Here is a 20,438-nt window from a genome sequence, read left to right on the forward strand (position 1 = left end):
AGTGTTGCCAGATTTGGGGAGATAAGTAAGCAACCAGGTCTATGAAAACAAGCTCAAAAGAAGCGATGTGACGCGCTGCGAGCTTGTAGATCTGCTATTTTTTTTTTAAATGAAAAGAAATGTGAATATTTTTGAAACACTTTAACAACATAATCTTGTATGGGGGGTCCCTGGCACAAATACATATTAATTTGGGGGTCCTTGACATGAAAATGTTTGAGAACCACTGGTTTAAACAACATTAGGAAACAAGCCCAAAGCAACTATGCCTACACTTTATAAAAAAGCCCCAAAAACCGCAACCCGCAACTTACCAACATTTACAAGCAACATTACAGGAAAATAATCCCAAAGTCGCTTATAATAAGAGGACATGGCAACGCTGGTCCTGTCTCATTGTGAACACGTCGCAGGGAAAACGGGTCATTCTCTGTTTGATCCAATCAGAGCACGGATACAGCTCCGTCTCCGCCAATCAGAACGAGGGCCTTAAAGGGAAGGCCCATATTGTCACCTTACAGACAGCAAGCAAGTGTGCATGACATGGTGATATAACAGTTCGTGTTTCCATTGGCACTCTCCATGGCTATTTGACAGGTACACAACAGATTGATTGTCGCCGGTTCAGCACAATACTATGTCGTTTGAACTGAGTCTGCCTCCTGCTGTGATCATCATATCCATATGATCCATTTTCCGTTGCATAAAGCACACATCATGGGCTTTGACTGATCGGTCTCGCCTACACAATGTTGTCCTCACCCAACCTTCTCGTCAGATCGGCTGTCAAGGTCCTGTCACGCTCTAATTGGAGTCGAGGTAAGATGTGATATTTAAAGGATTGTCACATTTGTTCTGAACGTTGCCCTGTTATCTTATGCAGATACTAGTGAGAGACGCGAGTGTCACCGAGGTATTGTTTTTTTTTTTTTTTACTTTCACCTTCTATTCCGTAAATGAAACGTTAAATAAAACCTTCAAAATGAGAGGTCTATGCCTGGCATGTCCATTGTAACAAGTCATTACAGGTCTATTAGTTGTTTTCTTGATCTGCAAAATCATTCATGTATGGTGCAAGTGTGTGACAGTTCTGCAGCATCATTAGTGAATTATATACAGTAGGTGACATAAGTAGGAATGTGAACTCTTGAAGCTGGACGCCTCATATTAGAATCTGCTGTTTGATGGTCTACTCTCTATAGGATATGTGTGGAGCCCATGCAGGAAGATTTCTGTGAAACCTGGAGGTCTACAACCGAAGACCGTTCCCCCTCGTTACCTGGGACAGCCAAGCCCATTCACACACCCTCACCTCATAAAATATGGTGAGTATATTTACTATGCAATTGGCTGCAGTGTACAGTACGTTACCAGCTTTCAATCTTATTGGCTCATTCCTTAACCACTTTATATATTTAATTGACCGGGGTCCCCCTTTACTTGCTAGTCAGATGCTCAGTGCATCCTGGCCAGGCATTGTGGTTTGGTAAATCTTCAGTGCACTACAAGATATAAGATCTTGTCCTAGATGGTACATTAGCTTATCAATATGCACCAGTTCCAGAAGTGTGAGGGTAATGTGCATATACATAATTGTGCAGGTTATGTGCATATGCTTATTTAATTAATAGCAACAATGTCACAGTCGCAGCATTGTCCCAATCGACTGTGCAAAGGAGTCAGCATATAATAGACAGAGAATGAGAGACATTGTCAGTACCATTCCTTATTTTTTTGATTCACACAATTGATGCAGACACAATATTACAAGTGTTTACATATCTGCCCCGCACTCTGTTCCTCAGGTGAGGTAACTCCAGGCTTGACCCAGACAGAGTATGAACTCCGCAGACACAGGCTGGCCTCCCTCATCGAAGCCCAGGCCGACCGGCTAGGACCCTCTGTTGCCTCTGGTTCTCATGTGGTCGTTGTTCTATCACACCCAACCCGTTACATGACTAATGACATCCCCTACCCCTTCCACCAGAACCAGGTGTGTATTTGATTTGAAGTTGCATTTCTTTTTTCTCCTTCCTCTTTTTCCATTCGGTCATTACTTAATTTACTTGTTTTTTGTTGGCTTTGTGTTGCATCTGAATCTGAAACTTTTTTTTCTTCACATATGTATATATGGCAAAAAGTGGCGGCTAGGTTCCCAAACATGAATTAGAGAAGGGAACCACATGAAGTCTAGCGTCCCTATTCTGGTGTGAACATTCAACGAAAATAGCAAACCTATCAGCTCACAGTGCTTCATAATGTGACGATCTACAACTGCGAAGGCCAAAAATTGCCGACCTATAGATTTGGTCTAGAGGGAAAGAAGTCCCCCAGGGTCAAAAAGGTATATAGGGTTTCAGTGGTTAATAGTCTGAAACCTGCTCCATTTACATCGCTTTGATTAGGCTTAGATTCCATTTGACCTCAAAATCGAATGGCCAGATTGCCATGAAACGTAATGTGCTCAGGAGTGATAAACCCTACCGATTTTGGTGATCCAATGGCCTTTTCTCTTGTGCCATCTTTAGGCCAAACCGTCCAGTTGCACACAAGTTATTAAAACATTTATTGGGCAGATTGCCATGAAACCTGCTGGGATAGGTCAGGCTTCGAATGCTATCAATGCATTGAATGGGATATTATCACGTTTTATCAGACCATTTGAATGGGCGAGTAGGCGACATACTGACCTACCGGCGATTTATCAGACCACCATTGAATGGGCGAAGTAGGCGAGATTCTGACCTACCCGCGATTTATCAGAGCATTCATTGGGCGTAATCAGGAGATACTGACCTACGGGAGGCAGAGCAGTCCCCACAACATGATTTACGATTCTGTGCCTATCGGTATATAACTCGGACGGCGCTGAGTAGGCTCAAGCGAACGTCACAACATTCAGCACGGCAACTCGCTCGCTTTAGCTCGCACGGTGGTGCTTCGTGTGGCTCCAGTTCGCTTGAGACTGCGCGCCTCCGTCATGGTCCGAAACCGAAACTTAACTTATATAAGTCATCTCCGTCGGTAGGTCAGTATGTCCTGATAACACCCAATGAATGGTCTAATAAATATTTTGCCCATTCAATGGTCTGATAAAACGTGATAATGTCCCATTCAATGCATTGATAGCATCCGAATGGGGTGCCTATCCCTTGTGCCAACCTCAGGCCAAAATGTCAACCTTTTACACAAGGTATCTCATAATCTAATTCCAGGATGAACCCTACTGATTTTCCCTAGCCTCCCTTCTCCTCAAGCAACGGTAGGGAATGTGAAAAATCATGCTTCATATGTGAGGAGAAATGTAATGTACTGTATTTAATGAATAATTATTCACTGCAGTGCAGTCACTGACTTAAGGCCTCTACACACTGGGTGTGCATTTATGTAAAACCTTTTTCCAAGGACATTCTGTTGAACAATATCTCTCTTTCAGGATTTCCTCTACCTCAGTGGCATTCTAGAGCCCGACAGTGCCTTGGTTCTGCATGGAAATGGGCGACCAGACCAGGCTATCCTGTTTGTGCCCCGCAGAGACCCAGCGAGGGAGCTATGGGATGGGCCCAGATCTGGGAAGGACGGAGCAGTTGCTTTGAGTGGTATAGAGCGGGTTCACAATATTGGAGAGCTGGGGTTGGTGCTCAAGAGCCTCAAAGGTTAGTGGCGCTGTTAAACAATTTACAGCTCTGGCTTCCTTTAGCTGTTTTTGTCAATACTTCTGTTGTTTCTCACCAACAGAGGTGAGATCTTGGTGGAGTAGAGTGTTAAAAAGGTTTCAAGCATTTTGTCATGCTTCAGAGGGATGTTCTATAGTCCCATAGTTAACCCACCATAAGCACTTTCTTCTTTACTGAGCATAGTCACTGAAGAAAGGAGAGACTATCGGAGCTCCAGCTGGAAGCGACTGCCCAAATTATGGACAAAACTCTTCTCTTTTCTTCTTCACTCTCTCTCTGCCAGGCACTACAGTGTGGTATGACAATTCGCAGCCATCCCACCCTCATCTGCACCAGACTCACGTCCGTCCTCTGCTGGAGGCAGGACCCATGCCACGTGCTCTTAGGCCTCTTACGCACTCCCTCAGGGCCCTTAAGAGCTCAGCTGAGGTGGCCCTCATGCAAGAGGCTGGTCGCATCACAGCACAGGTGGGTATTTAAATCAGGCAAAGGCCCTTTGTTTCAATCTCTGTTTTCTCATACAGTATATGCCATTTCTAAACAAGCTCATCGCAACTGCTTGTGCATGATGTGCATGAGGATGGGGGTGGCAGTGGCTCAGGGGTAGAGTGGCCAGTAGAGCGGCCGGATGGAAACCGTGAGGTTCCCAGTTCGATCCCGGGGTTGCTCCCGATGAGCAGGTTGGTGCCTTGCATGGTTTCCTCCGCCATCGGTGTATGAATGTGTGGGTGAATGGGTGAATGTAATGCACAAACTATGTGAAGCGCTTTGGATAAAAGCCCTATATAAATGCACTATTTATGATGTCAGCCATAAACAAGTAAACTGTGTTTCTACTGGAATACCGGTACATTGCTGGGTAAATAAATGACATAGATTGCTGGCATAGGCGGTGGGAGAGTCGTTCCCACATGCCCTCTGTAATGATTAAGTTACCGTCATGTAACGTTCCTACTTCAGATTAAATTAACGGGTACAGTTCTTCAAGACGTCTGCAAGACTTGTCTATAAGCACTCAAGACTAGGCCTTTGGGGATGACAAAATATGTATTTGGGACTAACAGAATCAATACATATCCATCTCCGGGCTGGCAGATGGATAATTTAACTCTACTACTAGAGGCTAATTAAACTCTACTATGGTCTCTCTCTCTCAAAAGGAGTTATGCTACCTTTAATCGCATTGTAGATGGACACTCCATCTCCCTGCAAATTTATATTTCACCTTTTCCAGAGACCATTTTGTTAATTGAACAGATTTTCCACGATTGGAGCCTTGCCCTCGCTGTGCCACACACTCTCTCTCTCTCTCTCTCCCTCTCTTAACATGCTCTCTCACCGAGGAAACGGAGACACGTCGCTCACTCATCAGATGCTCTCTTGACCTTACTCTCGACCCAACCTCAACTGCCTCACACACATTTCTCGTTGTCCGCCAGAATTCAAGAGCTTTTTCCAGTGCCTCTCTTACATCAACATTATTTTTATGAAGCTTTTTCTTATAGCCATCAATAGTTTGTTCTTAGAACTCTTGTCTCTTATGTAAGTACCGTCATTATGCTACCTATAAAGTGACGCTTTGCGTTCACACTCACGTGACGGGATAATAATGCAGGTATTCTGACTAGGAAGGGTGATGTGATATTGACAGCACAAAAATTTGAAATCGGTTCTCATATGTTCTCAGTGCAGGATGCCAAAATTAAATATACCAGTAAAGTGCAGGCATTTCAGGCGAAGGGGATGTTCTGGCGTAAATCATGTGAAATGAAATAAAAAAGGTTTCGCAAGATTACTTTTATTTTTTACGGCTTGCATAAAGTTTTGATAGGCTGAAAAAACATTTCATATCTCTGCAAGCATTACTTTTGTATTTGAGATTTCCTTCACTAGTACAGAACTCTTAATGCAGTGTTTCTCCAACACATGTTCAGAGTTTCAAATTTGGTGAATCTTTATTTTGAAACTTTGGTGGGTGCACATTTACACTATTGCAGACAGACTTACTGTATTTCTTTCAAAGCTGAGTTTTCAACACCAACTTTTCAGAGATCTGCCCACACAGTTGCAAGCTTGTGAGTCACATTATTATTGACAGTGTTCTGTCACAGCTTTTGTGTGCAACTCTGAAACAGACAAAAAACAACAACTATTGAGTCAAAACATAGTAAAAACTAGTAGCAGGGAATAGTAAAAATAGAATAGAATACACCAGTTACATTACAATACAGCACCAGAGGACAAGGGCTCATTAAAATAATAACATTGAGAAGTAGTTCATCATTCAGGCCCTCATAAGGCCAAGTGTGTAAAAATCCAGTAAGGTTCCCATCTGTTCAAAAATAAGTTGGTCTGTCTCCATCTCTAGGTGGTTGTGAGACCTTCTCCATGCCACAAAACCGGAGGGAGGAAATGTCATGTTTCATATTATTAAAATCCACAGCTATGGGGTAATCCCTATACGAATACTCTTACCCTCACCAAGTGCATTGTTTGAGTTTCCTGCTGGCCTTACCTACATACAGTAGGCAACGCTGCAGGGGCAGAGTATGAGGTACACTACATGAGTAGGCTGCAGAACAGCGTATCATGTTCCTGTATCTTAAAGGGAATTTCTTCCCAGTTAAAGGATGATAAAACACACTGGTTTTAGTGGTGTTGTGGCACTGAGCGCAAATTCCACAGCGGTAGTTGCCGTTTGGAAGTGGGCTAAAGGAGGATCAGCCTCTGCTGATGAGCATACAAAGTTTTGTGGTGTTATGTGAAAGCTATTGAGTTATTGCTTTTTGTGAAAAGCCATGCCCTCTAAAATATTAATTGGCTCTTTGACTATTCCCCCATTTTTCGCCCAATTTGAACATTATGCCAATTCCCTCTTCCCCTTGTACTGTAGTCCCTTGTCGCTGCTGACCCCTACTGGTTGGTTCATTAGGGAGGGTGTAGACGAGCACATCAGAAAACGTAGACGTAGCTTATTTGTCCTTTTAGGCACATTTGCTCCTCATGAGGAGAGTCATATGTGTAAAGAATTTCATGACTGTAGATCAAATGGTTTCATTTGACTTCCATAACCTCCCAAATGGAGTAAGATTTTTTTCAGTTTGATAAAAGGTGACTGGCCGGTTATGCAGTAACCAGGAAGTGTGGCCAGTCTATGATGTCAGTCATCTATGATGTCAGTACTATGATATCAGCACTCTGACTTCTATTGACTTCCAATATTAAAAAAAGTAAATTCTAAAAAGTAAAGGAAAAGAAAATCTATTATTATTATCTATTAATATTTGCAAGATATTCAGGGATTTACTTTCCTGGCCTACTGGCAGTGTGTACAACACATTTGGCACTGATTGGTGAGATTAACTCTGGAAAAACAGACACACATGAACACACACAGACAGACTTATAGCCATACAGATGCTGTTAAAACTAGAGCTTAAAATCTAAACAGTACGGTAGCAGACCCAGACCCTTTTCACACATGTTTATCATGTTTGGGTCACTTTTGACTTAAGTTGGACTAATCACTAATGTATACAGTATCAAAGATATAATATTAGAATTACAATGTTTTTGCATTTGGAAGTTTGCAAGTTAAGAAAGTGTGTGTTGATAATATTACACTGAATCAAACTTGATCAATCAAGCTGACTTGGCATTTGGAAACCCTTTCCAATTCTTTTCCTGCAGGCATTCAGGAAGACTATGGCTTTTTGTCAAGGGGACATCGATGAAGCTCTGCTCTATGCTAAGGTAAAAGTATTTCACAGCATTGCATCTTATGATTTCTATATCCGCTATCTATCTGTGACCAAAGGTTTTGTCCATTGATTCTTTAGACATGACAATGTTGAACTGAATTGTTCTTAATTAGTATGCCGGTATTGGCAAAAAACATGATTTCACAGTAATTGTTTCTGTATAGTGCCCTATTCTCAATATGCCTCTTCAGCACATGGAAGCGAATAGAAGAATATTTGAATTGGACACTAGCCTGACCACACAGACACAACGTATTGTCAACTAGAAGGAATTTCATGGGAATTATGGGAACTTTCTCTCAGTTTGATTTTGAGAATCGTGTCCATGGCGCCAACTTCCTGGCCTATCCCCCTGTGGTTGCAGGAGGAAACCGAGCAAACACGCTGCACTATATAAACAACAACCAGATTGTCAAGGTAAAGAGACCCATGGTGAATTGTTTTTAATTGATTTAATTCATTTCACACATTTCAGATTTTAAAAACACAGATCCTATACTGTGTTTATAAGGCTATTATTTGTATTGTTTTTGTTTGTGCTCAGAAATACTGGATTTTCCACACACAAAAAAACACCATATTTAATCAGATGTTAATAAAAATCCATGTTTTTATTTGGTTGCTGATTTTATTTTATTTGGTCTCATGCAAAGTTCTTCACTTCATGCAAAGTGCTTGGTATGTTTATTAGTATTATTATTATCAATGAAGAACAGATTAACAGATTAACCATATCAATAAATACAAGATTTGTATCCGTTCTCTCTCCTCAGGACGGTGAGATGGTTTTGCTTGATGGTGGTTGTGAATACTTTGGTTATGTCAGTGATATCACACGTACATGGCCAGTGAATGGAAGGTAAGTAGAAACAGTGACCAATAACACCTCCAGTGATGAAATCGACAACCAAGCATAGTATAGCATCTGTATATCCCCCTGTACGGTACCGGTGCTCAGTAATATGTAGCTCATTTGGACCCACTTTAGCAGAACACTGAAAAGTAAAGCAAAAGGATAAGCCAAGCACCTTATCTAAATACATAACTGCTGACAAATCAGACGAATTGTATTTGAACCTGAGTAAGGACCACATTGAATTCACTTTCTTCCCAGGTTCAGTCCGGCACAAGCAGAGCTGTATGAGGCTGTTCTGGAGGTCCAGCAGTCCTGTCTGTCTCTTTGTTCCCCTGGAGTCAGCCTGGATCACATCTACAGCACCATGCTGGCCCTGCTGGGGCGACAACTCAAACAGCTCGGTTGGCCAATTGACAGCGATGCTGACATCCTGAAGGTACAAGACATATACGCTTTTATCATGTGGCGCTGTAGGGGCAGAGTGTCTATGTGTCTGTCTGTCTGTCTGTCCACAGCTAATATCGCAAACCACTGGACAAATCGGCGCCACTTTTCTTGCATGCTGTGAACGCTGTAGTAGATGCCTGAATATTTTTCTCATGTGTGTTATACTTATTTTTTTAATATTTAACTTTTTCAAACATACTCATAGTACTGACTGATATCATAGACTGGTTACATGATGTCCAAGTTCTACATGGAAGCCACTGCATTATTAGACCCCATCTAGTTCTAGCTGGGGTAGAACAGTGACTAGTGACAGGAAAGGTATGCAGGTATGCGCTCAAAGCATTACCTGGTTGAGCCTACAGTCTGCTGTGTAAATACACATTTGAATTTAGAAGAATGAATATCAAATGATAGAGCATTATTATGCATTACAGGTCAGGATCTTTTAAATAGAAAACCAGGCAGAAGCTCTTGAATTTGTGTTGCCAAATTTAGTGTTATGAGACATTATGAAGGACAATTATGGAATATTTCTAAGGTACCTTGGCCCAGTGCAAATTCCTCATCTTCCCTACTCCCTGCCTTACACAGGTCCCTACTGACCCATTTGAATTTAACCTTGCACTACTCGAGGTGCACATTTATTAAACTCAACAAGTATTTGATCAAGTCTCAAAAGTGGGATGTAAACACTCAGACCACATAATAAGGTTCTCCTCATGTTTATGGAGCAGTATTGTACTGCAATCTTTCATTTGCCTGGCAAATAAAGTCAGGTGTTTGTGTGCCATAAAGGAGTGTGGTCAAATGTTGTGAATCGAAGCTCTTAAAATGTTAATAATGCTTTTATAGTATACTGTTTGCCAGGTGAACATTTACAGTTACTCATTATTACATCTTTATCTACCAAAAGTACATATTTACAATGCATTTCCTTTACCAAGAGATTAAAATGGAGCTCACAGTATATGGCTGAGATCATATTTTATCGCCATCCAAAACTGAAATAGTCTAGGGCATGTCACCTTCCTTACCTGGGTTACTGTTTTCATACGGTTTACCTAAAATATTATCTGTCTTCCCCAGCAGTTGCGTGAAGTACAACAAATAAAAAGTAATCATATACAGTATAATATACAGACAACAAACTATATTTAGTGTTATCACACTATCATTCCTTGAGCCTGGCATACAATTGAGAAATCTTTGTTATATTAAGTGTTTATTTTTACCCTTGCTGATGGTTTGTGGTCAGGAAATGGCCATAAGCTTCTCTGGCCAATTTAAACGATGAAATAGTGACCTAATTACACCCTTCATAATACACAATTTACCAGCGTAACTACCTATAATAGAGGCACTCCTTTCCTGCAGCGGTTTACTTCAGGGAAATAAAATGAGCATGCCAAACCAAAGCTTAATGTACATTTATTCAACTTGGGGTTTCCTTTAAAAGAAAGGAAAAAAATCTGAACTCACTCTCTCTGGAAAAGTTTGGAAGTGAAACTGTACGGTAATGGAACAAAGAGTGATTTGTAGCGGTTAGGGAGGCGTTTGTTCAAAACGCATAGCAGACTGACATGCTAATTCTTCATGAAGACAAAGAATAATGAACTGGTATCAACAAGAATGAATGGATTCCAAATTCCCTACATTTTCAAGACACAAGTTACATAAGACCTGGGACGCCCTCTTTCTGTTTCTTTATCATGTAGGCTGTCACTTAGGGCTAGTATTGATGCGTGATCTTTCCATGTGGGAGTCCTGGGTTTAAATCTAGGCCCATAATTATTAGCCAGCTTAGAATAGGACTAAGTTATATATTCATTTGCCATGGCCCACTGACCTTCTCTCACACTAGATACATGTGGAGATAAGTGGGGCGAAGCGAGGACCCCACCACCGTGTGTACAGTACATACACAGACACGCACGCACACACGCACGCACGCACGCTCACTCATACCTACTATGCATTTTTCATTGATGGTGAACCAAAATTGAAGCTGTGTTGACTTTGACATTTTTTTTGTCTTTCTCAACTGTCAATAGAATATATAATTATACTAATGAATGTTGAATTTGTTATGCTCACAATCCTAAAGCAACGGTGGCTATAGTTATCTATACCAGAAAGGAAAGGTTTTTCCTAGGCCATTATTCATACACCGGAGTGCTTCATAAATACCATCAAAGGAGTGCACCAGATGTGAAATTGTCTGTATACAGTAAGTTTACATGTACATATTCATGTACATCTATAACAATTCCACTGCCATTTGGGATTTTTCAAAAGCTCCAGGCAAAGTATACACCATATGTGTTATGAGGTTTTGTTTGGGTAAGAAAAAAAATTGTTCTAGATAAAAATCTAAAAATATTATAATTATGTTGCAAATTATAACCAATATTTGGACATCAATGGAGGTGTGCTGTGAGCTGTGATTTTCATAATATATTTTGACATATTGTAATAGATGACCTTCAGATAGGTTGCATCAATCTTACAGGCACTAAAGACTTTCCAATACTTTCAATGCATTTTTATAAACTTGATCATCAGAATGTTATGCCTGGCCCAGTTACCTTATAAAAACTCAACTGTCAGCTCTAGGCTGCTATTTGACATTGTACTTCTGCTGTTCCTGCCTGCAGTTGTGATCCTTTTTTGATGTAGATGTCTCACTTTATCTCTGTTAAGGATACAAAACTACCCTTCTTAACAGAGTTATTAGTTATAACTAAGCTTTTCTACCACATTGAATTACCACATTGAATCAAGCACTAACATTTGTGGCAGTGCTGGATTTCATTATGGTCCTTATGGTGCATTTAAACGGTTCTACACACATATTGTACAATAGGTTTTCATATCCTTGATTAAGTAGTCTACTGACTTCATACCTTTCCCTTTTCACTTCCACCATCACTTAAAATGTGACTTTCTCTTTGACTTTGTCTTTTGTAATGTGAGTAGGTCCACCTTTCCTTAATAATTATCTATTAAATTCAGAGACCAATGAAAGATGCAAATATGAGTCTGTTCAACAACACTTTTATGGCCAACTGTAAAAGTTGGCAAACAAACAGGAGAAGGGCGCATATACCAGTATTGAGGTTCTGCTGACCTTGGTAAAGATGTCTTGAGTGAAGAAAAGGCTGCACACTCATAGCCACGATGCAGGATATTTTTTGGATACCAACATTTCGACATGGAAAGGTCTTCTTCAGGGATTGAACTGTAAAAGTTAACAGAGCATGGGTGTTGTGCTTGAAAGTTTTTGGAACAACAGAGTGGCTTATACCAGCTGTTGTCGCAGCCAAAAAAGTCAATGTATTTGCGGCTTTTGTGTTCTTAATCCACACCAAGCTCTTTTCATGTGTTACAGCCCCATTAACATGATGTTTGGTTTTCACTCCTCTCAGGCTGCGAAGAGGTACTGCCCCCACCATGTTGGTCACTACTTGGGTATGGACGTCCATGATACTCCAGAATTGTCTCGTTCACAGCCGCTGCAGCCCGGGATGGCCATCACTATAGAACCTGGTACAGAGAAACTCGAATACACTCTTGAAAATACTACAATACTAGCAGAATGTTGTTGTTTTTTTGTGTGTCTTACGATTCAGGAATTGGAAAGTCTAATGGAAAGTCACTGATAAGTTTCAACAATTCAAATTCCAATTAAGTCCATTTATAAGACACCTTTTTTTTTGCAGTTTCTGATGAAACGGTTGAAATAAGAACCAATAGATTGTCTTAATCATTATGTTCTTGGTGTATCAGTTCTATTGCAGATGTACGATAGTAGCTTTATGAGTCGCTAAATATGTTTCAGCAACATACGAAGTTTGTACTAGTGGTGTACAGCAATATTACTTTGGTCATGACTTTCTCTCGAACATGAAGAGATGTCAGAGCTACACATTTCAAACTCTTCAATATCCTCCTCTCTTCCCTCAGGGCTGTATATCTGTCTAGACGATGACCAGGCCCCTAGACGGTTCCGTGGCATGGGGGTCAGAATAGAAGATGACGTTGTGATCCAAGACAACGGAGGACCCCTGATTTTATCCTCTGAGACACCAAAGACCATCGCTGATGTGGAACGGGCCTGTGCCCAGAGATAGGGCAGGCAGACAGGCACAACTGTTGAAGTTTCGGCACCAAAGCCAGGCAGTGTGCTTTGTGATTCACCTATCCACATAACTATGGCACGGTCAGGGTCCCTAAGCCTAAAGTTTGATAGATGCACACTGCAAGATTTTATTTTCACACCATGGAGGTGAAATTCTGCAATCCTAAAGATTGAATTTTTTAACTGGAGTGAAACCATTTTTTCCAGATGTTTTCTTGCCACATGCTGTTCTTTGATAAAAGAATTAGCAAAGAAAACCATGAATGCTGTCTCTACAGTTTTGTGTTTTGCAGGCTACCACATCTCATCCTGTGCAACTGTCACCAACAATATTCAGAAATACAAACAAACAATTATTGCGGTGTGCATCTTCCCCTAAATCTCACACACACATATATATATATATATATATATATATATATATATATTATTTTTTTAATTATTATTAGCAACTGATTCAAAATAACTGGTGCATAGGCAGGGTGGGTTGAGACCAGATGTAGTCAAGTTTGAGGTGATTTGGAAATAGGCTAATGTACCAGGTGCATTAAAGAGTTTGCCTCCTGAACTGTGGCCACCATCATGGCATATGCCTACTTGTTGTATATGTTTACTACTCACATTATCTTACATCTACAATGATGCATACACCTGCAAATGCATTCTCCATCTCTTGTATTTTGCTGTCTCATCTTAAAAACTAAAATACTGTATGATGGGATGGAATTACCTAATTATGTCCATCTTGGAGGCTGACATTTTCATGACCTAGTTTTTTACAAGAAGGGACATAGAGTATTGTGTCTAAAATAATCAGCCTGATAAACTTGGGCTGGAGAACCATAAGCTGGCTACCCATGCACTGAAATAGTTGAAACTTGAAAGTGTACCTTGGCAAGGTTTTGGTGAGTATGTGTGTGTCCACGCCTGTATGTGTTAAGTCTTATTTAGAGAGGGAATGTAAGGTTGAGTTTCTCCTGTGTGTTACGTGGAGGCAACAAAAGGACATTTTATAGATGTCAAAATGTGTTGCTTGACTCAATAAACTCCCAACGGCTCTCTTGTACGTTTATTGCAAGTCACAGGATAGCATCCCTGGAAGATTTCTGTTGCTTGTAAATTATTTCTGTTCACATGAACAACCTGATGTGAAAAATGTATACATTTTAAAAAAAGAGTGTGTGGTTTGAATGTGCATATCAAGCGAAATGTAATTGATGAAGGCTTTACTTTGATAAAGTTCAAACGTATATCCATTGATTGGTTGCCGAATGTGAAGGATCTGTGCCAATTCTGATGGTGGTGCGGTTGCTGCCGGTGGAGCGCGACTGTCCCCTACAGATGATTGCGATAGTAGTGCAACTCCGAGAGAATACGAAAGTGTATTCCGGGCAATCCCGAGCACCAACCAACCCCCCTTCACGCCTAATGTTGCTGTACCTCCAACCCTCCCCCCGTATCAGAGGAGTAGAAACAACAAGCCGCCATTTTGTTTGTGCGGACAGACCGTAAGAAACAGGAGATACCGAGAGAAGGAGCGACTCCAACACCGATAACAGCCACTCCGGGAACCGCCGGTTGAAGAGTGGCGGAATCGTGTCCGAGCACTGGGAGGGAAAAGGAAAAGGCATGAACAAAAGATAAGACGTCAGAAAAACGAGTCGGTGATATAAAAAGGAAATACTCTTTGAAAATCCAAGGAAGGGGGTGTTTTTGCGGAGCGGAGACGGAGAGGAGAGGCGGAAGAGGGCAATATATTATAACGAAGGAAAACCTACGAAAGAAAATGAACATGAAAAATCATTATGTCCCCATCGCGGAGGAAGGAAAAAGCCCGCACAGACAATTATACAAATAAATTACTAGCGGGCATAAGAGATAGGTGGAAAGAAGAAAGACGGGTTTAAAGAGAAGGGAAAATTGCCAGGAGAAACGCGAAGGGGGGCATTCTCCATCACAAAGAGTCAATGAAAGGATTTTGTGAACCCAAAATATTTTGGGGGGTGTTGCTAACAATATCTTGCCGATCCGTGGTGGCTTCCCATTTCTAAAATAGTCATAATTTCTTGGCGACCCACGTCGTTTTATTACGTTTTCGCCCATCATTGTATTCTCCAGTTTTTGGATGGGATATTTTTCTTCGCTTGCGTGACAAGATCTATCAGTATACGCAGTGAATGACAAGATATTGTTTTGCAATATTTATAAAGCGTTTGATTTTCTCCAGTTTTTGGGAAAGCTTAATAGTGTTGTCAGCAGAAAACCCAGGACGAGAAATATCTTCAGAAGCGAAGGATATGTAACCCCATGGAACGTCCTCTGCAAAATAAAACTAATTGGATCATTCTACTTGCCCACTGATTGGCAATTTAGCTTCTTCATATCCCATAACAACTATTCCGACAAAGAGAAAGCTGCAGCAGAATCGATTGACAATTCCGAAAAGGCAGACAAGCTGTGATTTTTGGACAAGATTTTTCATGATTATTGCATCCATTTCGAACCCCGCTGGCTGCAATAGGCATACTCACGCAAAGGGGTGCAACAACCAAATGTGCAATATGAGTCCGTTATTTTTGACTTAGTGCCTTGCATGGATAGACGCATACACAAAGTGTACATTTGTAGTCGATATGCACATGCAAAAAGAAACTTGAGATGCACGTAAATTGGAATTTGCAGTAGTTATTTTTGAACGAGTTCATGCAAGTGAAACTCGTGTTCATCTCTCAGTAGAACTGCATTATATGCTATTTATTCAGTTCAAAAGCCAATGCAAGTTGCTTTCTTGGTATTGCACTTGAGATTAACTACAATTCATCATGCTTTAACTGCATTTTAAACCACTGTCATCCACTGAGATAGACCAACTGACCGGCTTGTTTTGGTGATGTTGGGGGGTGATTGCAGTGAGAATTCAGATCAAGTCGAATATAGTGTGAACTCTATCGGGGTTCTTTAAACTGTTGCATGAGAGAAAGCCCCTTCAAAAGTTACCACCCGGGTACGCTTGGCCTGCAGTTTTCTATCGCATTTTTCATCTTCATTGCCTGGCCGAGACCATCAACTGAAGCGCCTTGGAATTTAAACACTAGATTTCACCGCCGACTATGGCGGACAACACAGAATCAGCCACGGAGGACAGGTCTTGGGGCATTTTTTATGTCGCAGAAGAGGCTACATGAGGTTGTGTCGGAAGCCCGTTCGCTTGTCTGTTTGTGCCGACTCCACCTTCCCACCTCCTCCTGTTCAACTCCGAGAAATCTGTGAAGAAACACAATCTCGGACAGGGGAGGGGGATTGATATCTACGGAGAGGGATCAACCGAGAGTGGGAACTCTGAAGGAAAGAGTTGAACATTGCTGTCCTTTCCCCTACCGTCCCCAAAGCGGTGGGGGAAGAAGCCATACGATTTCTTCAAGAGGGTTCAGGAAACGCAAACAAGGGGAATACGTTTGCCCTGTGTGGATCTGCAGTAATTTTTTAATTCGTCAAAAATATGGCCGATAATGTCCTGGAGTCCGGCCCGCCTTCAGCCAAGAGGCCCAAGCTGTCCTCTCCAGCTCTCTCTGTATCAGCCAGTGATGGAAACGGTAAACACCTTTTTAAATGCATTGTTTGCAAAGCACAAAACGAAAAGTAATTGTCAGTGAGTAAATAGTCATAGATCAGAACGATTACAGTATGCAGAGTTGCCTTATAGTAGAAGTTACTTGCACTTGCTTAGTTGCTGCATAGAGCCTCTATCGATACGCATGCATGCATGGAAAGGTTTGGCTCAGAAAATGAGATTGCTTCAAGAAAGCATGGAGTTGTCGACTTGGACAACTTTTCCAGGTGTTTTGTTTTGGTGTGCTAGCCGCAGGAGGCTAGCACACCTGGCTAACCCAACTAGCTAGTAACTACTGTTCCACCGCCAAACAATGGAAGAGTCGAGTCACCCCAGTTTTCTTAAGTTGGCTAGAGCTTTTACATGTTCAGAGAGCCAATTCGCCTTGACGAATAAGCCTAAATGAATGACCCACAAGCCATACTAAAATGATATGAAAACGGTCTGTCCACGTAGCCTACAAGCCCTTTTTAAACAACGTCTAGCACTCTAGCTACTTTAAAAGCAGAGAATGGTATTACGCGATGCAGCTAGCTTAGTAGCTACCGGCTCAGCTGAGTTGGAAGTGGCTTGTTAGCAAACTCTGTTGTAAACATTTCGGTGGACACAATTCGGGGTTTAGTAGCCTCTACGCTATAGCCTTTGATTCCAGCACAAAATAAAAAAGGTTTAAATTCATCAACCCTGTGTAGTCGCTAGCCCGTCCGTGAGAGTATTGACGCTAACTGGCTAGCTATTGTTTGGCCCTCACTTCATCAATGAAGAACTTGCGCAAAGCATTGTTGTCGTGCTGCCAATGCAATTGTTGCTACATTGTAGCGTTTCTTTAATCCCCGAGCAACAATTTGTCGAGAAATCATTTTTAACGTTACTTAATTCATAGCTATTTCGACGTACAAGCCTGTCGTGCGATAAAAAATAGCGTATTTTCAAGAAAAAGTACACATTTTCATCGGGAACAAAAGTGGCGACATGCGTTTTCTGTTTAAACTATGTAATTTTTTTATCGTGCGACAGCCTCGAGCAAAGCATGAACGGTGAAGCCTTTACGTGTTTTTGGTCGGAGATTAGATGATCAACTTTACTGCGCTCTCCGACGAACCCACTTGTATTGTATACTCCCCTATTGTCTGAATGGCATAATGACACCAAGCGTTTGTTCTTTTTACATCTAACTTTTTATTACTACGCAAGCATGGCTGACAAATCCGGACAGTGCCAATGCCTTGCCTTTTTGCCTAACTGTTATCAGACTCAAGGTGGTCTTTACTGAAAATACAGTTGATTTTTGTGAATCATTTATCACATTTGATCTAAGAAGTACTGTCTGGTGAAAAGACATTAAGGATATAAAGTATCTGTTTGAAATGGGTGTTAGCCTGGGGTCTTATATGTGCTGGACATGGTTAGCTGGGCTAGTACTGTGACCCCCGGTGTGATGGTTACTTCCAAAATAAGGTTGTTTATTGGTGTTTCCTAAGAGATGTCTGCACTATGTACTGCCATCACCAAGACATGGCAAGTGTGTATTCTGAATGTGTTTGGGGGAAATGCAGTGCCAGTCAGGCATTGTTAAGTCAGTCACTGGCACAGTAGACCTCCTACAACCTAGCATCATAAATTGCCACTTGCCTTATTTTCAGTAGCGTTTAACCTTAGAGGTGTAGGAATGCCAAATGTCAATAAAAGATCAAGAGCTTTGGCTTTCATTGTGCTGAAAACCTGGTTCTAAGTAAACGTGCGTTGTCATTTGTCTGGCAGCAGGCAGAGCAATTTATCCACTAAGACCTGCACACACTTCTAAAATAAAATGTATGATCTCTCCACCAGCATGACTTATTCTGTGACAACTTTGTGGTAGAAAGATCCATAGTTTATGTACCGTGTTTTCTGACATGGGAAAGTGCTTGAAGAAAATATAGATTTTTAAAAAAACATGGCAACAGTTCTTTGCAGTCAGACAGGTGCATAGGAAAATATCAGGAAATCTTCAGAATGTGTGGGAAAACTCTGAGGAACGGCAGAGAGGAAATAAAGATACAGATACCGTATCTGAAAGACAAAATGTAATCAAGTGCAATAAAAACAAGAATTGAGTGAGCGGGGGGGTGCAGGAGTTTCCCATTAAAAAAATATATATATTGCAAGGCCCTACAATCAGTTAAATTTATAACTTATTCTTTTTTTTACGATTTGTACATTATTTTTCTTATTTTTTGACAAACATACAGATTTTTTCAACATTGATGCAAGGATATTTAGACAAGACATACAATAAACAACACAATAACAATCATTTTCAAATAGCGACATTGCTGGTAATTAAACGAGACAAGACGTACCATACACAAAATTTATAACTTATTCTTGATGGAACCTACCTCGCCAACTTAACTGACCTGGCAACTGTGCTTTCCCCTCACTGTGCTGTGGCAGCATAGCATATTACTGTAGACCGTGTGTGCACACCTGCCCAGTCAGTATTTACACCTCTGTGGCTTCTCACCCTGACCCCACTGCATGCACTCTCCATGTTTGGCACCCCATCAAACCACAAGCTGATGCCCAGGAGAGGAGTCTAGACTCCGGGAGGCAGCTGCTGCTGCCCTGGCTGCTTGTCTCAAAGCTCCAGAAGGACAGGAGATTTCTTTTGCGGAGCTCTATGAGCTAGTCCAGAGAGATTATCAAGTTGATGTCAGTGCTGTGCAAATGTTTTTCAAGCCTTTCAAATAATATAAGTAGCAATATGAATTCCATTAGTTTCTATTAGTTTCCTAAGCTGTTGCTTCCTGAGAGATGGCTTCTCCAAATAAATAACATGAATGTCTCTCTTTTCCAGATTTTGGTTCACTCTTTGATTTGGAGCACGACCTTCCTGATGAGCTCATCAACTCATCTGAGCTGGGGCTGGTCAATGGAGGGGACCTCAGCCAACTCCATACCAGCCTGGGGGGAGTTGGCGGAGGGATGGGACCGATGGGCGTGGGAGGCCAGGACGCCGCCGCCAAACACAAACAGCTCTCTGAGCTCCTCCGCGCTGGACCACCGCCCCAACAGGGGGTGCCCACCCAAAACAGCACAGGACCAGGGGCACCGATGGGCATGATGGGGGGCATGAACTCCTCCCCCGGTGGGCCCCAAGGCATGGGACCCCAGGGACAGCAGCAGGCTGGACTGATGCAGCAAGGGGGAATGGTTGGTGGGGTGGCTGGGATGAATCGGGCGGCTGCGATGATGAGTGCCCAGAAGGCCAACAATGGACAACAGCAAGGTCTGATGGGAGGGCAGGTGATGAACGGCTCACCCAGGATGGGTTACCCTGGCAACACGAGTATGGGTAGCAATAGTAATCTGTTGGCAGAGACATTACAGCAGCAGCAAGGGGGACAGCAGATGGGACCTGGGGGACAAGCCGGGATGAGGCCACAGCAGCCGGGAGCACTGAACAAGGTGAGGCTGAAAATGCAGGAAGTCCATGCACTCTGGCTGTACTGTTCATTATGTGAAAAAAGTAATTGCTATGGTGATTATTGCCATTTTCAAATCATTAGATGTTGCAGTTTTTAATTTTTTTTATCAGTGGGGGATAAGACCTTAGAGCCTAAACAAAGTGTTCTGGTGCTGTGAGAAATCAGTTGTGTTTTGTTTTGTATGTTTTTTTTATGCTTTATTGAGAGGGTGTATAGAACAGGAAACCAATAGATCTGGAGACATTAGGAGTTAGATTAAAACTGTGACTCAATAACTAGCTACACGATCTGAAACAAACGCCTGCAGTAATTTTGCTACACACATACGTGGTCCTCACAAAGGAGTTGTTACTGTGTGATTTAGGTCTGATGTTTTCATGTTGGTTGTCCTGGGTGAGGCACACAAGGTGAGCCGTAGACTCAAGTTCAACGGCTGTGGTTATTCTGTTATACTGGTGTAAACCAGTGCTTTAGGC

The 20,438-nt window shown here is 41.7% G+C and overlaps 2 protein-coding genes across 9 annotated transcripts in view; both read left to right on the forward strand.

Moving 5' to 3' along the window:
• The first annotated feature begins 524 nt into the window (after window positions 1-524).
• xpnpep3 (X-prolyl aminopeptidase 3, mitochondrial) lies at window positions 525-13,952 on the forward strand. Its single transcript, XM_080446573.1, has 11 exons — window positions 525-819; window positions 1,203-1,325; window positions 1,806-1,993; window positions 3,437-3,656; window positions 3,961-4,145; window positions 7,368-7,430; window positions 7,742-7,855; window positions 8,212-8,297; window positions 8,553-8,730; window positions 12,170-12,290; window positions 12,708-13,952. Exons 1-11 carry the CDS (start codon window positions 750-752, stop codon window positions 12,872-12,874), a joined length of 1,515 nt encoding a protein of 504 aa, XP_080302699.1. The 5' UTR covers window positions 525-749; the 3' UTR covers window positions 12,875-13,952.
• Window positions 13,953-14,081: 129 nt separating this feature from the next.
• ep300b (EP300 lysine acetyltransferase b) overlaps window positions 14,082-20,438 on the forward strand; it is a 41,667-nt gene continuing 35,310 nt past the window's right edge. For all 8 annotated transcript variants that reach the window (XM_080446565.1, XM_080446567.1, XM_080446568.1 and 5 more), the window contains exons 1-2: window positions 14,082-16,475; window positions 19,332-19,942. In XM_080446565.1, coding sequence (XP_080302691.1) covers window positions 16,382-16,475; window positions 19,332-19,942 — 705 coding nt within the window. In that variant the 5' untranslated portion in view covers window positions 14,082-16,381. The remainder of the gene's footprint in view (window positions 16,476-19,331; window positions 19,943-20,438) is intronic.

The sequence above is a fragment of the Gymnoscopelus braueri genome, assembly GCF_963280865.1.
Source record: "Gymnoscopelus braueri genome assembly, chromosome: 13".
Classification (NCBI taxonomy): domain Eukaryota; kingdom Metazoa; phylum Chordata; class Actinopteri; order Myctophiformes; family Myctophidae; genus Gymnoscopelus; species Gymnoscopelus braueri.